The following is a 17664-nucleotide window of genomic DNA, read 5'->3' on the forward strand; positions in this document are numbered from 1 at the left end:
GGTCAAAGATTATTGTGATCACTGAGACGTGGTTGACAGAAGAGGAAATAATAACAGGAATAGAAGTAGCAGGGTACAGCATTTTTCGGCAGGAAAGGAAGGGAAAGTGTGGTGGTGGAGTACTGCTTATGATAAGTGATGACTTATGTCCTCTAAGAGTGGAAGCTTTGGAAGGCAGTGACAATAATGATTTTGAAAGCATATGGTGTGAGGTAGAGGTGGGCAAGACAGGATATTTAGTGGGGTGTTGCTACAAATCAAGGAGCACAGAGGATGTTTAGATAGTTGAGCTTGGCATGTGCAAGAAGAATGATTGTTATAGGAGATTTTAACTACAGCAGTAGTTAAAATTGGGGAGAGGAAGATGCATGTAGAAATAAGGGAATGGAATTTCTAGAATTATTGAGGAACAAATGTCTTAGGCAACATGCAATAGAGGGAATAAGAGGTTCAAGAGTTTTGGATTTGGTCATAGCATCAGAAGAGTTGATAATAACTGAGGTGACATCTCTTCCCCAGTTGGAGAGAGTGACCATGTGGTTTTGACTTGGAAGATGAATAGACATGCAGGAGTATCAAAAAGACAGGAATGTATGTGAAATCATAAGTCAGGTGATTATAATAGTCTTAGATATCAACTTGGGGAAGTTTCATGGAGGGAGCAATTGGAAGGCCGGGATATCATTAGTGCTGGGGAAATTGTGAAGGAATTGCTATTTGTTTGCAGCAATAGTAAGCTGTATTCCACAACTGAAGAAGAGGACACAATTTGGAGTAAAGTGGATGATAAACAATATTAAACAGGAATTGCATGCGAAAAAGAGGCTATGGAAGAGATATAAGGAGACAGGTGAAGAGATGCATGAAGAATATAAGACACAGGTTAGGAGAGTGACTAGTATGGTAAGGAAAGCGAAACTGGAATATTAGAAGAGATTGGCCTTAAGATCCAAAGAAAATCCTAGGGAATTTTTTAGCTATGTGGCCAGTAGGAGGAGAAATGATTGTGGAAGAATTACATTGTGGGATGAAAATGGGAATAGAGTGACTGATGCACAGGACATTGTGGAATTGTTCAATGAACTCTTTATTGGGATATTTCATCCTTGAGGAGTAAATTATAAGACTAGAGGGATAGGGCAGGTTCGAGATTTAGAGGTGCAGGAGGAGAGTGTGTTCCAAATACTGAGTACTCTAGTTGTCAGTAAAGCTGTGAGGCTGGATGGTATTTCACACGAGTTTTGAGAGAATGTGCTAAAGAACTGACAGCTCCTTTGACCTGGCTTTTCAATGAAAGTCTGACTATGTGAAAGGTGCCCAGGGAATGGAAGTAAGGTAAGATAGTGCCATTGTATAAGGGCGGTAGCAGACTGGAAGTGTCTAATTATAGGCCAGTTTGTGTGTCATCAGTAGTTTACAAGAAATTAGTTAGGGACCATATACAACACTGGACGAGGGTAATGTTATCTGTTAGAGTCAACATGGATTTGTGAAGGGGCGCTCTTGTTTTAGTAATATGCTAGCCTTTTATAATAAAGTTACAAGAGCAGTAAATGAGGGAAAGGCATATACTGCCATTTTCTTGGAATTAGCAAAGGCATTTGACAAGGTGCCACATGATAAGCTGATATTTAAGTTTTGTGTGGGTTCACACATGGCTCAGTACTGGGACCTACATTGTTTAACATTTATATCAATGACATTGTCAGTGGATTGCAGGGAGATTCAGTTGTTTGTGGATGATGTGAAGCTGGGAAGGGTTATTATTAGTAATAGTGCAGATGTGGTAGCCCTGCAAGAGGATTTGAATAAGCTAGACAGATGGGTAAATGAATGGGGATGTCAGTTTAATGCAGCAAAATGTAAGGTCTTGAGGTTTGGGACACATCGATGGGATGCTGCATACTCTATTGGAGTAGCTATACTGGAGGAAGTAGGAGAAGACAAGAGATCTGGGGTTGATGATTGATAGAAACCTGAAATTTAGGGAACATATGGCAAAAATGGTGAAGGTAACACATAGGATTGCTGCAATAATGAGAAGGAAGCTGACCTACAGAGATATAAGAGTTAGCATTCCATAGTATAAGACTGTTCAGACCACGCCTCAGATTTGGTCCTGCAGGATTTGAAGAGGATAAATTAACTGTGGAAATGGTACAAAGGCAGATAACAAAGAAGATTTCAGGACTGGGCAATGTTAGTTATGATGATTGGCTGAGGGATTGTGGACTGCAGAGTTTGGTGGATAGAAGAAGGAGAGGTGATATGGTTGAGACTGAAACTGTTGAGAGGTGGTTATTAGGTTGACACTGGGGAGTTCTTTCGCTTGGTCGAACAGCGGGAAGGAGTGATGACAAGGGTCCTTCCCTGGAAGGTACGAAAGGAAGCTGTGTGCAAAAGAGTGAGGAGTGGTTTCTTTGCATAGAGGTTGGTTGAACCATGGAATGCATTGCCTGATAGAGTGGTGAGTGCAAGAATGTTTAATGATTGTAAGGAGTGGTATGACAGACTGTGTTTCCTAGGAGAGACCTCCCACGATGAGTCTTCATAGACTTTGTGTTTCCTAGGAAGGACCTCCCGCAATGAGTAGTCTTTTGACTCCATGGAGGCCTGAATAATAATAATAATTTTATTTACAAGATTTGTGACCTCTGTAAAAGTTGATGCAAAGGAAAGAATATCTTCTACTGCATCAAATTTTACAACATTTTAAAGTAAATTGATATTAAACCTGATTTCAAAATCGGAGATGTTAATGTCAGCTCTTTGTTTTATGCAGATGATGTTATGCTTCTAAATAAATCCGGTACAAGTCTGCAAGATTCACTGACTAGATTGAATAAGTGTTGGAATAGATATAGTATGAAGGTCAGCAATAACAAGACAATGAAAATAAACAGAAGCATTGGAAATATCAACTGACCTATAGAACAAGTAAAGCACTTCAGCCACTTAGATACGCTTTTTAGTGAAGATGTTAAATTAAATATGGAAAAATAGACAACAGAATTAACAAATCTGGTATTGCAGGAAGTCAACTGAAGAAATTCATACGGAATAAGAGGGAAATTAGTCAAGACACTAAATTAGCTGTATATAAGACAGTGTTCAAACCAATTTTAACTTATGGATCTGAGAGCTGGGTTAGAAGTAAAACACTTCACGAAAGACTAAAGATTGCAGATATGAGAGTCTAGAGAAAGATTTGGGAGCATGAACATTTGGCATCGATGGCAGTGTCCTATTAAAAACGAGGATATTAGGTAAGAACTTAATGTGGTATGGTCACTTAAACAGAATGGGAGAGTAACGATTAGCAAAGCATGTGTTCTCTGTCAGGTTGGTAGGAAAATGGCCTAGAGGAAGACCAAGATATAGGTGGATTGATATAGTAAAAAGCATCTTAGAAGTTAAGAATTTAATTTGTGAAAATTTTTGAGTCTTGACAGGTAACAGATTGATTTGGAGATAAATTATAGATTGGAAGTTAGTAATGATGTAAATTTTTCTCGTAGTACTATCATATTCTGTACACTCCTTGTCAGGGTACATGTACATGAGGGTACATGTCAGGAATTTTCTGATAATGTGATTGTCTCTGAGATGCCTGAAACATATGAATAGGGATTTCATGTGCTGATTTGTTATTATTTGAAATGAGTTTATAGGCATCAAAAATACATTGTGTGGTCTGCTCTGGAAAGCCAATGAGATTCATATATATATATATATATATATATATATATATATATATATATATTGCTTAATGTTTAAAAGTTCTTGCTGTAGTTTTTGCAGTGTAGGAGATATACTGTGAGCATGATGTAATTTCATCATCATCATCATCACGAACCATTGGCTCACTGCCCGTTGGTGTTTGATGCCTTCTTCACTATCTTCTTCTACCTATCTTTGTCCAGAGCACAGTGTTGCAGTTTCTGTGCACCCATTCCACACCAGTCGTTTGTGTCGTCTATCCATTCTTTGTATGATCTACCTCTTCTGTTCACACCATCCATTGTACCAAACAGGAATGTCTTTATCTCCCAGTCCTCACTCATTCTGCAGATGTGTCCAAATAATTGCAGCTTCCATTTTATAATCATCTGCATTAGATTCTTCTTTGGTTGTATCTTCCGATAGAGCTCTTCATTTGTGACTTTCTGTACCCATCCTATTCTTAGAAAATCTTCCTGTAACAAGTTCTTTCAAATGCCAAAATTCTTTTTCTTGATTCCTTGTTTATTACCCACATTTCAGATCTATATAGTACGCTGCTAAAGTTGCATGTTTCCAGTACTCTTAGTTTTGTTTGCAGGCTGATCAGTTTACTTTTCTAGATGTTATCCATGGCCTTCAGATTTGTTCTTCCCTTTGCTAGCCTGATCTTGATTTCTTTTTTACAGTCCGTAAAGCCAGCTAGTTGACCAAGTGGTTAGCGTATCCGCTCTCTAGCAAAAAGGATGCGGGTTTAAATCCTGACATGGATGTTTGTGATTGTCTGTGAATATACTAGTGGTGGTGGTGTTCAGCGGTAGATGGCATTAGAGTGGATGATGAAGGTTGGTGGAGTGGTGAAGATGGAGAGATGTAGAGTAGCTGCTCTCCTTTGATGAGTCTTTGAACTCCTTGGAGGCGTTACATATTATAATAATAATAATAATAATAACAACATATGTCATTTTACTTCCCAAATGTGTGAATTATTCTACATTTTCTATACCAATTCCATCTACTTGTATCTTTTGTTTCATGTTCTTCTCACCAAATAGCATTGTCTTTGTTTTTTCCAAGTTCATAACAAGTCCAAATTCTTTCCCTTCCTCATTTAACAGTGTCAATGTTTTTTGTAGTTCTCTTTTGCCTTCTTCATTAATAACAATGTCATCTGCAATCTCAGATTGTTAATTCTCATCCCATGCATATAATCCTTTTGCATCTTCCTTAATTTTATCCATTGCATTTTCTCAATGTTTGATGAAAATGCTTGGTGATGTTGGGTCCCTCTGTCTAGTGTAATATTGGTGATATTTGGTCCCCCTGTTTGTTTTAACATTTCCCCAAATCATCACCTATTCTTACTGCTGCAACTGCATTCTTATAAACATATTTTAATATAGCTATTAGTTTTATGTCAATTATATAGGATTCTATAACTGCTAATGTCACTTTCTGGTCAATACTGTCAAATGCCTTCTGAAAATCAAAGTATATATTATTATTATTATTATTATTATTCCTGATACCTCCAAGGAGTCCGAAGACTCATCGCGGGAGGACATCTTCAACTGTCTCTACACCTTACCTCTACTACGAATCAACGCCATCTACCGCCCACCTCCAACACCACCACAACTAGTAATTTTTGTCTGTAAATTGCGTGTGTTCTGAAGGGCCGATTTGTATGTATGCGGGATGAAAAACCCGAGTTTCCTGGAGAAAAAACCCTGCTACCTCCGTATGAGATCGGCTAACTCACCATCGATTGAAATCGACCAGATAAAGATTCCTCCCGTCGCGATGAGAATCGAACTTAGGCCTGTTTCAATCGATGTTTTTGTTTTTTCTCCTAGCTTTCTCTGCTATTAACCACATTGTCAAAATCTGTTGAATTGTAGTTCTGTCTTTCCTAAGTCCTGTTTGCTCGTCTGCAAGGTATGCTTCCAATTGTGTTCTCAATCTTTCTGCCAATATCATCATCTTACCAAGGCAATTTTTCTATAATTTTTACATTCTAGCTTTCCTTTCTTGTATTATGTCACTAATATCGATTTCACCCACTCTGGCATTTTCGCTTCTTTCCATACCATATTACATAGTTGGTGCATTTCTGTAACCATACTTTCACCACCATATTTAATCATTTCTCCAGTGATGTTATCATTACCAGGACTCTTGTTGTGTTTTAGCCATCCTATTGCTTTTTCGATCTCTCCTCTTAAAATGTCCATATCATACTCATTACGTGGTGGTGATATCTGCTTCAATTCTTCAGTCAGTTTCCCATCACTATCTAAATCTAGTTTTTCTTCATATAACTCACTACAGTATCTTGTCCACTGCTGTACAGTTTTATCTTTATTCATCAATACCTTGCCTTTTTCATCTTCAACTGTGGTCTGTTTTGGTTTTAATGGTTCTAATCATTTTGTGCACCTCCCTAGTTTTATGCTCTCTATGGTGCTGTTCTATATTATTCATTGGGCTTCTACCCATTTCACCTTATCCATTCTGACGGCTTTTTTCACCTCATTACACTCTCTTAAATATTGCTCCTCTATTTGTTCTGATGTAACCTTCTTATCTTCAACATTATCTTCTCCTGCACTAACTTCAGCATTTCTTGTCTAATCCACTTCTTCTTGATGTTCTCTTCTTCTGGTACTGTTTCTTCAACTGCATCTTGTATCGCCTTCGTTACTGCTTTCACTCTGAGATTCAAAATTTTTTTCTTTATCCACTCTTTTAAGTTTCTTTTCTAACACTGTTCTGTACCTTCTTCCTATTTCTGCTTCACTTATTCTTGCTGTATCTCTTCATTTCTGATGATGGGGTTTATATTTTCTTTTTAATTTCAACTTGATGTGTGCAATCATTCAACTATGATCCGAGTCTAAATCTGCTCCTTGAAAAGTTTGACACATCCTGTACTGATGTTATCCATCTTCTTTTAATCCTTTATCCAAGTGTAAGGAAACAAAGTTTGCGTCTGAAGTCCTGAAGATACTTCAGGCACAAGCTTTGTTTGTTTACACCTGGATAAAGGATTAAACTAAATTTATTATAGTCTAACCAAGTGGGAAAAAACTTCCCACATCTTTCTGTAAATTTAAAATAATTTAATAATAAGGTGAGACACCTTTTGGCAACTCGTATAGGTAAATATGACTTCTCCATTGCTTCTGCTTTAGTATCACCACCTGTGGGTCTGGCTCCCACTAATGAGTCCTCAATAAAGCTCGAAACCGGTGTGGATAGTGGCCCTTCCTTTAATGCATAGCATTATACATGCCCACAAGAAGATGTGCTTTGCTTTATGGGAGATACTAAGACAAGGATTAATGAAAGCTTGGTCCACCTTTATCATGAGTTGCCTCAGTTCTGAAGATACTTCAGGTGCAAACTTTATTTGCTTAGACTCGGATAAGTCTAAGTTAATTTATCCCCTTCAAATCCTGGGGTCCAAATCTGAGAACAATAGTCTAAGTGTGGTCTGATCAGAGACTTATACAACGGAATGATAACTGTTTTATCTCTGCAGGTCAGCGTCCTTCTCATTATTGCAGCAATCCTCTGTGTTACCTTCACCACCTTTGCAATATGGCCCCTAAATTTCAAGTTTCTATCAATCATCAACCCCAGATCTCTTGTCTCCCCTACTTCCTCCAGTATAACTCCTGCCATAGAGAATGCAGCATCCCATCGATGTTTCCCAAACCTCAAGACCTTACATTTTGCTGCATTAAACTGACATCCCCTTTCATTTGCCTATCTATCTAGTTTATCCAAATCCTCTTGCAGGGCTACCACATCTGCACTATTACTAATAATCCTTCCAAGATTCGCATCATCCGCAAACAACTGAATATCCCCTTGCAATCCACTGGCAATGTCATTGATATAAAGGTTAAACAATATAGGTCCTAGTACTGAGCCCTGTGGGACCCCACTTGTAACCCTCTGCCTCCTGGAAACTGCTCCACCATACACAACTCTCTGATACCTATCAGACAGCCAATCCTGAATCCAGTTGACCAATCTGACGTCCAGACCCATGTGCTGCAACTTAAATATCAGCTTATCATGTGGCACCCTGTCAAATGCCTTCACTAAGTCTAAGAAAATTGCAGTATATGCCTTTCTCTCATCTAATGTTCTTGTAAATTTATTATAAAAGGCTAGCATATTACTAAAACAAGAGCACCCTTTCACAGATCCATGTTGACTCTCACAGATAACATTACCCTCATCTGCCCAATGCTGTATACGGTCCCTCACTACTTTATCCAAGATCTTAACAACTACTGATGACACACAGACTGGCATGTAATTAGACACTTCCAGTCTGTTACCACCCTTATGCAATGACACTATCTTACCTTCGTTCCATTCCCTGGGCACCTTTCCTGCAGCCAGACTTTCATTGAAAAGCCAGGTTAAAGGCACTGTCAGTTCCCTAGCACATTCTCTCAAAACTCGTGGTGAAATACCATCGTCCCAAAGCTTTACTGACATCCAGAGTACTCAGTATCTGAAACACACTTTCCTCCTGTAGCTCTAAACCTGGAACCAGCCCTATCTCTCTGGCATTAAAATTGACTCCTCTAGGATGAAATACTTCAATAAAGTGTTCATTGATCAATTCCACTATGTTCTCTGCATCAGTCACTCTATTCTCATTTTTATCCCACAATATCATTCTTCCACAGTCATTTCTCCTCCTATTGGCCACATAGCTAAAAAATTCCCTAGGATTTTCTTTGGATCTTAGGGCCAATCTCCTCTCATATTCCAGTTTCACTTTCCTTACCACACTAGTCACTCTTCTGGCCTGTGTCTTATATTCTTCATGCATCTTCTCTTCACCTGTCTCCTTATATCTCTTCCATAGCCTCTTTTTCGCATGCAATTCCTATTTAATATACCGTCGTTCTTCCAATAGCGCCTCCGTAGCGCAATTGGAAGAACGACGGTATATTGAGCCCTTCGATTGGAATAGGCCTAAGTTCGATTCTCGTCGTGATGGGAGGAATCTTTATCACGATGATTTTCAATCAAAGGGGAGTAAGCTGATCTCATTAGGAGGTGGCAGGGTTTTTTCTCCCGGAAACTCGGGTTTTTCATCCCACATACAGACAAATCGGCCCTTCAGAACACATGCAATTTACAGACAAAAATACTAGTTGTGGTGGCGGTGGGTGGTAGATGGCGTTGATGGAGATGATCCGTAGTAGAGGTTCAGTGTAGTGGTTCAGACAGTTGTAGGTGTCCTTCCGCGCTGAGTCTTTGGACTCCTTGGAGGTATCAGGAATAATAATAATAATAATAATAATAATATTTTTTGTCATCCACTTTACTCCAAATTGTGTCCTCTTCTTCACTCGTGGTATACAACTTACCATTGCTGCTAACAAATATTCTTTCAAAATTTCCCATGCACTAATGATATCCCGGCCTTCCAATTCCTCCCTCCTTGAAACATCCCGAAGTTGACGTCTAAGACTATTATAATTACCTGAATCTCTGATGCTATTATAGCATCAGAGAATATCAGGAGGAATCGGGATTTTCATTATATGGAAATTTTACCACCAACAGAAAAAAAGAATCGCCTGACAAAGCCATGCCGTGTGTGTACACGAAACAAATGATGCGAAACATGTTATTATTGTCCTTTTTGCCAGGAAAAACCACCATTGTGTGTGGAAAATTGATTTGAATAAATTATTTTATTTTATTGATTGGTTTTTATTTTTATTGATTTTATTAGTTTTAAATTGATTTACAAATTACGTGTTATCTACGGATTAACTCGTGCTTGGCATAGGATGTTGGTAATCGACATACAAGTATATTTGTAGTTGGCTTCTGAGGCACATATATAATATACTGTATTTTAGTTGAAATTATTTCCCTTCTACCAAGCCCCCAGACGTGCTCTCTGCTTTATTCAGAATCCAAGGGTCCAAATTAAGGTAATTATACTAAGGGTTAACTCGTGTTTGGCATAGGAGGTCGGTAAATCGACATACAAGTATACTCGTAGTTGGCTTGTGAAGCTCATATACGAACTACAAGTATACTCGTAATTGGCAGCGAACGTGTTAAGGTATGTAATAAGATGTAATACGACGTAATAAGGTTTTAATAATTCCAGTTTTCTGTCAGTGATGGTGAGCCCAGTAACAGTCCTTCCAATCCAAAACCACCAACCTAAATGTCTGTATCATATACCCTCTCTTCCTCCTCTTCACAAGGCTTTACAAATTACATTCCCTCAATCTGTCCTCATATCCGGTATCCCAAAGACCAGTTACTACTTATGTCAGTCTTCTCTGATCCTTTCCAATATATGATCATCACCATGAAAATCAGGGCACAATAATCCAAACGATGCCTAATCAAGGCCTTATAATCTGATATAATATCAACTTGAAAGCAAATATTTATTATGGCTTTTGTATAGAGAGAAAAATGTTGAAAAACTATCCGTTTATGTTATGATAATGACAAAACAACAGTTGGGGGAAAGAGGATGTGGCATGTTTAGATTTTAATTATTATGAGAAAATGAACAGTCTTTCATATAGAAAGAAAAATGACATTCTGAACCTTAAAGGAGATGAAAGGATGGATGAAAGCGAAGATGACTGTTTGTCTTATGACTTTTAGAGAATACTGACAATTAAAATTGAAAGCTTTTTGTCGATTTATGCTATAGTGTTCAAATTAAGGATTTCATATCCAGAAGTTGTATTTCCAACTCTCTGTGAATAAAATTTCCTTAATAAATTCATTGGTATCCACCTGTAATCAAATAACCTGACAGTGAATGAGTTGCTATTTTGAAAAAAAAAAAAAAATACATATATATATATATATATATATATATATAAATTATCTAAAATGAATACAATTGTAAATTGTAAGCAGGCCAATTTAAATGAAAGTTAATGTGCTAAGACCAAGTAACCTTGTGGGAAAATTTGACCATCACCTTGAGCAGCAGGCTGCAAGATATCCCATAGGCTCCCAGTTTACAACCACAACTATAGCAAAAAAATAAAAAATAAATAAAATAATAAGCATTTGCCATGCATGAGGGAGGTTTTCCAGGAGTGCTTAGGCTGTCTTGGTGAGAATATCACTAAGAAAAATGAATTAATGCAGAAATCATTGGTGTATCACATTATTATTAAAATACTCTGGTTCAGAGAGAGTGGAGAAATTTGGTTATAAATTAAATTAAAGGGGTCAAGAAATTATGTTCTTGTTTAATCCTTTATCCAAGTATATGCAAACAAAGTTTGCATGTGAAGTGTCTGCATGACTTAGCTACTTGTATACAGAGGCTAATGACGTCACATCAATTGCCTTAGTATCCAATAATGCAAAATGCACATCCTTTTTGGTTGCATATAATGATATGGGTCCGGCTGGCTTGGTCTGGGTAATCCTTCTCCTAATGTACATATCTGAAAGAATGTGTTTTGCATTATATATATATGGGATGAATTCTAAGGCAATTGATGTGAAGATGTTAGCCTCTGAGTACAAGTGACCTAGTTGTGAAGACACTTCACATGCAACTTTGTTTGCTTACATTTGGATAAAGAATTAAACAATAATATAATTTCTTGCAGACTTTAATTTATAACCAAGTGAAAAAACTTTCTACAAAATAATTTATTGTGTTAATGACCAGAATTACATCAGGTCATTTAAAAAATAACACAAAAGGCACTTGAAACCTGACAAGAATTTTCAATTGACTTTAGTGATATATTTTTGAAATGTTTTTATGTTACATGACCATCAATGCTGCTATCTTTTGGTGGTCTTTCATATGCACACAATTAAACATTAGAGCAGGTAGTTCAATGCATTAATTGAACTTTCATACTTTCTTTTGATCATACAAAAAAAAAAAAATATATATATATATATATACAGGGTGTTCGGGATAAATTTGACATATTTATAATTAATTATATTTTTCCGTAAGTTACATGTATTAACACACACTTCTCTTCATTTAAAAGTTTGGACCCTTCTTCATTCATATACAAGATGTCAGAAAGGATGGATAGCTGGAACCCACCTGAATCATGGAAGAGAATAACTTGTATCATGATGATTTGTGCCCGCCATCAAAATAAGGATATTACGACTGCTGCCCAATGCTCCCTGAATACAGTAAAAACAATCAGGCATGAACTAGAGACTTGCAATGGTGACTACGAGGATGTAGCAAGAAGAAAGATCCCTAGCAGACGATCTGATTGCGTTCGTACAGCAGAATTCCTCGCAAATCTGCAGGAACAGGTGTTGAAGAACCCTGGCATTGGAATTCGGGCTTTGTTCGTGGAGTTGCTAACTGTAGTCAAGCCCTGGATAACAAGGGTAGCCAATGGTAGGCCGTATGTATGTCAGCAGGATTCGGCCCCTTGCCACACCTCTGGGAAAAGTCAAAAATGGTTGTCTGAAAATTTCTACGACTTCACCAGTCCAAATGTTTGGCCTCCAAACTCCCCAGACCTTAACCCCATGGATTATTTTGTATGCGGCGCAGTTGAAAAAGACACCAATCGCACTTCCAGTAATACAAAAGCCCAGTTAATGGATAAAATTAAAACAGTTTTTGCGGCCCTTCCCAGGGAGACTGTAGCATCAGCTTGTTCGAGGTTCCGAAGCAGAATTGAAGCTGTGATCGATGCTAATGGTGGTTATTTTGAGTAAATCTTGTTGATAGTATTGTAATTAACTCTGCCTGTAATGTTTTTTTGTCAATTCATTAAATTTAATAGATACAAAGAAGATTTTCTTTTTCCTTACGAAACTGTCAAATTTATCCCGAACACCCTGTATATATATATATATATATATATATATATATATATATATATTTCTCATAGAATAACAATCATATAAATTAGAATATTGTAAAAAAATAAGTTTTTATTATTATACTTCTACTGTGATTTTTATGATGAGAATGTGGATATACTCTGTAAAAAAATGTATGGTGTCCAATAACTGCCTTAATTTTTTTATAGGGTGATGGTAATATCAGGTATTACGAAATAACCAATGAAAGTCCTTGGTGTCATTATTTAAATCAGTATTTAACTGGATCGCCACAAAGAGGTCTGGGTTACATGCCAAAACGTGGGTTGGATGTAATGAGATGTGAAGTATTTCGCTTTTATAAGCTACATGCCACAAAAGGTATCTGTGAGCCTATATCTATGGTTGTACCTCGAAAGGTAATGCTATTCAACTGATATTAGTCCTCATAAAATTCTGAATTTCACTTTTGATTGTTTTGTTGAATGTAAATTAAGTTATATAAATATGTATTTATGTTACTCCCACCTATGAAAGATTGTAAACCTCTAGTACATCAATACTGTAGTTGGTCAAAGAATTCTTTACATTTTCTTACTTTCATGTTTTTATTTATTTATTTTTTTATTTTTGCAAAAATGTTGGAGAAATGTCATAATTTTTTACTTTTTTAAATGATAATGTACAAGCTAGAGGCTTGCGAATAAAAAAAAAAGACTGTGTGAAGTAAAGCAAACAGTCAGTTTCTTCCTTAATATATTTTTTTTTAATTGGTACTTTTATGAGGGTCTACTATATTCTATATTCAGCTAGTGTATTCTTGCCTGTGCTCTCTCTCATCCAGATTCATTTTGTTTGATTACACACACACACACACACACACACACACCATTTTGCAACTCTGGCTGGATGTTTATCAGTTTATTTACTTATTATTGTTGTTATTATTATTATTACGTGACACCTCCAAGGAGTCCACTCATTGAGGGAGGACACCTACTCTACAACTCTCTGTCTCCACCACCCGCAACTATCTTCATCATTTACACCAATGCCATCTACTGCTGATAACCACCACCACTAGTATTTTCACAGATAATTACAAACATCCATGCTCACAGCGGGATTCCAACCCACAGCTTTTTGGCTGGAGAGCAGATACGCTAACCACTCGGCCAACTAGGCAGGGTTTCTTATTATAGAGTCATATAAAGGTTCTAGAGCATCACTCCTGAATTTTACTTTTAACCAAATTTTACAATACTTTAACCACCACTCCTGAGAAAACAATCTGTAATTTGCTACTTCTGTCTTGAAGCCACATTTATGTAATGGAACTATCTTACCCTCTTTCCTCTCCCTTAGAACTATTACAAAGCTGAGACTAAGATCGAACAACTTCATCAGAGGCATTGCCAGTTCTCTTGCACATATGCAGGCCAACATGCTATCCAGTCAGTATGCTGAGTACCTCCATTTCATCTACCTCAATTCTTACATCAGTCTCTGTCATGTCAGTAACTGCAAAATCGCCACCTCTGGATGATATTCCCTTGCAAAGTGATCACTTAGTAGCTGAACTATTTCTTCTGCTTCTGTCACTTTCCTGTCATCAGCAGTTAGTAAAGTTAACTTTCCATAATTATTCTTTCTTTTACTTGCTATGTAGTGAAAATACTCTTTTGGATTTACTTTGACCTGCTTTGCTAATTTTCTCTCAAAATCTGATTTAGCCTTCTTTACTGTACTTGTTACCCTACTTGCGTGTGCTTTATAATTCTCATGAGCATGCTGATCAACTTTTGGTTTATGTTCCTTCCACAGTGCTTTCTTTTTTTGCATCTCCTGCTTTACATTGCTAATCATCCACTTAATCTGTACTCGGTTTATCTTCCTTACTTGGATTGCCTTCTGATACCGCCTCGCTCAATCAATCCTTGACTGCTTCCCATGCACTTATGACATTCATTCCATGTAGCTTCTTATGCCATGGCACTGCTCCAAGTTGACTCCTAAGTTTGTCAAAGTCCTGAGCATGCCTCCTAGGTTTGACATAACATTTTCCCTCACTTTTGACCCATCCAGAGCATTTGTTTTTTGTCTTGCATTGAGACTAGCTCAGTAATTTGTCATCCTTCAGGTTACCTCCCATGCTCTGGGTAGCCTTCTTTCTCTTTGTTCATTCACTTCTTGTCACGGTAGATGGCTATCTCTTTAACTTCTCCACTACTATAGAAGTTCTTCAGGGCTCATTTCTGTCACCTAACCATGATCTCCTGTGCATAAATGATCTGCTCTTAATCACCAGTAATCTTATTCACAGCTTTGCTGACAATAATACACTTTAAGTTTAAAGGAAGACGGTAAATCCCATTTTATTTTATAGCCGGGTACGAAACTCGGATCGGAATCCATCGAATCCATAGAGTTTCATGCCGAAAAAACTATCGGCGAGCCCAAGTGTGGGCTCAATGGATTTCGATCTGAGTTTCGTACCTGGCTATAAAATAAAACGGGATTTACCATCTTCCTTTAAACTTAACTTATGTTGCGGGTAAAATAGCCTTTTGGCTTATTATAGTAATAATACACTTTGTTTGACAAATTATGCAGTGTGCTAGCATTGCTGGCTTGAAGATCATCAGCAACAAGTGCTTTAAACACTGACCTCTATATCATTCTTCAGTGGGGCAGCAATAACCTGATTACTTTCAATGCTACCAAAATATGAATTTTTTTTTTTCCTCACAAAAGGAATCTCAACTCACCCACACTTATCCTCAGTCATAAATCACCAGATAGGGTCAGATCTCTGTCTCTCCTTGGACTAACATTTACTTCCAGCCTTTTCTGGTATAAACACATCTCATTAATACTTCCCTCATTTCTAAAAAAAACTTGGCATTCTTTTTTTTTTTTTTTTTTTTTTTTTTATGATGATTCTACTTTTCACCCATTTAACTGTTAACTCTGTACAAATACCCGATCAACCCATCCTTAAAATACTGTTTGCTAAAACTTCCCAAAAAATATTTGATTCTGTGCAAAGGAGAGTAATTTGGCTGACAGATAGCCCATACAGACACACTGTTTCAATCTTGTGTCTTTTCTGCTGGTACTTCTGTGGACATTGCTTCATGAATTGGCTTCTGTAATTCCTCTAATTTCTTTTGGACTTGTTAAAATGTGGCATCAACTGAATGACATCCCTTTTCATTCCTTCTGCATACACATCAAACCTGCTCTTCCTCTTTTATTCCATCTTTATTTTATTTTGTTTTATCTTTATTTTATTCCATCTACTTTTATTCCATTTAGTTCGCAACTACTACACCTTCCTCTACTCTTTTAATTTCTTCTTTCCAAACTCTCACATGCACTTAGCATGTGAGATCTTTGTGTTATAGATCTTCTACCTTTTGTGTACAGGTTCAGTGTTAAAAATATATATATATTTCTATACTTTCTTCTTTCTTCTTAGCCTATGATATCACGAAAAGCAACGTTTTGGCATCTATTCTAAAAGCCACCAAATGAACTCCTTCTCTTTCATTTCATCCATCTTTTTTAATATCAGACTATCATTCCTATACAAAACAGCTATGAGCCATTGGTCTTTCTGTGTGTGAGCTGTCTGTATGAAGAAAAGAAGAAAAATGTTGATATAATTCTTGAATAGCTGAATGTAGTTGTTTTTGTGAGAGTAAGGAGAATTGTTCCAAAGAACATAGGTAAACTGAATAAAAGTGAAAGAAGAAAAGGCATCTTTTAAGTATGAAGTTAGACACTAAATGGATGTAGGCCGGCTGCTGTTCACGTTCCTACAGTTTTGGAAGAAAGTGAAGGGATGGAGGTGGGCAATGAGTGGAATCTATTGTTATTATTATTATTGCATGACACCTCCAAGGAGTTCAAGAACTCATCATGGCAGGACACTCTACTTCACTACACACATCTCTTATTTCTTAATTCTCTACCTACACACAATGCTACTACTACTACCACCCATCACCAACAATGGGAGTGTGTTGTCATGTGTTTGATTTTCCATAATAATACCTATGTTGTTGTTGTCTTGTCCTTTGAAGAGTCTTAGATGTTTCCGTGTGCTCCTTGTACTGCTTTGGCTATGTCTGTGATTTTGTTTGTATAGAGCTGTTGTTCAGGATTAGGATCTATTTCTTGCAAGGCTGCTGTAATTGCTGGACAGATAAAGATGTGAGTGGGTGTCAGTTCAGTATTGGGGCAGTTGTTGCAGTTTCTATATGTTCTCGTATCATCTGTATTGATCTTCATTCCTCTATAATGTCCTGTTCGTAGTCTTGCTATTGTGGTGGAGGTCCTTCTGTCAGCATTGATCTCGGGAATTTGATGTTGTATCACTGATTTCAATGGAATTAGTTTAGCTTTTGCTAGTGCATTGGCATCAGCAAGAGTTATCATATGAGTTTCTTGGTTGAGTTCTCTGGCCTCTTTTGCTAATTTATCAGCTGCTTCGTTGTGATCAATGCCTACATGAGCAGGAATCCATTGTAAAATGCAACTTTTACCTAAACACTTTAGTTGATTTAAGAGTTTATGGATGTCTTGTGTGAGCTTGGTATTGCCATTTTTGATTGCCTCCATAGCTGATCTTGAGTCACTGTAAATTATAATTCCTTCAGATTGTTGAGATGATGATAGATTTAAGCAGGCTTCTAGTGCTTTTTTATTGCGTAGAGTTCGCTGGTAAAATTGGAAGCGATTCTCCCAGATCCAACTTTTATTGAAAGTTTTTCACCTTTCGGGAGTAGAAGGAGAACACCAGCGCCTCCATTAATCATATTGGTGTCTGATGATCCATCGGTATAACAAATAACCTGTTTGGAGGATGAAAGAAGATTGATGGTATTTAGGCCTTTTTCTTTAAGCATTTCTTTTGGTTCTTTTTTTGCACAGAGTTTGGTAAGGATTAGATTTATGGAGGTATTTGAAGGTAAAGGACTGGAAAATAGAGGTTCTTTGTTTATGTGAACATTTAGCTGATCAAGACCTATTTCTTTCCTGATAGTGTCATCATATTGTAAAGTTGATGATCTGTGAAGTCTGCAATTT

The 17664-nt window shown here is 37.1% G+C and overlaps 1 protein-coding gene across 4 annotated transcripts in view; it reads left to right on the forward strand.

Moving 5' to 3' along the window:
* The window catches only part of LOC150099115 (coronin-2B-like), a 565643-nt gene that overhangs the window by 381930 nt on the left and 166049 nt on the right, over positions 1–17664 (forward strand). For all 4 annotated transcript variants that reach the window (XM_090404927.1, XM_090404925.1, XM_090404924.1 and 1 more), the window contains one exon: positions 12780–12989. In XM_090404927.1, coding sequence (XP_090261053.1) covers positions 12780–12989 — 210 coding nt within the window. The remainder of the gene's footprint in view (positions 1–12779; positions 12990–17664) is intronic.

The sequence above is a fragment of the Typopeltis vanoorti genome, chromosome 15, assembly GCF_054136105.1.
Source record: "Typopeltis vanoorti isolate ZY-2024b chromosome 15, IOZ_Tvanoo_1.0, whole genome shotgun sequence".
Taxonomy (NCBI): Eukaryota; Metazoa; Arthropoda; class Arachnida; order Uropygi; family Thelyphonidae; genus Typopeltis; species Typopeltis vanoorti.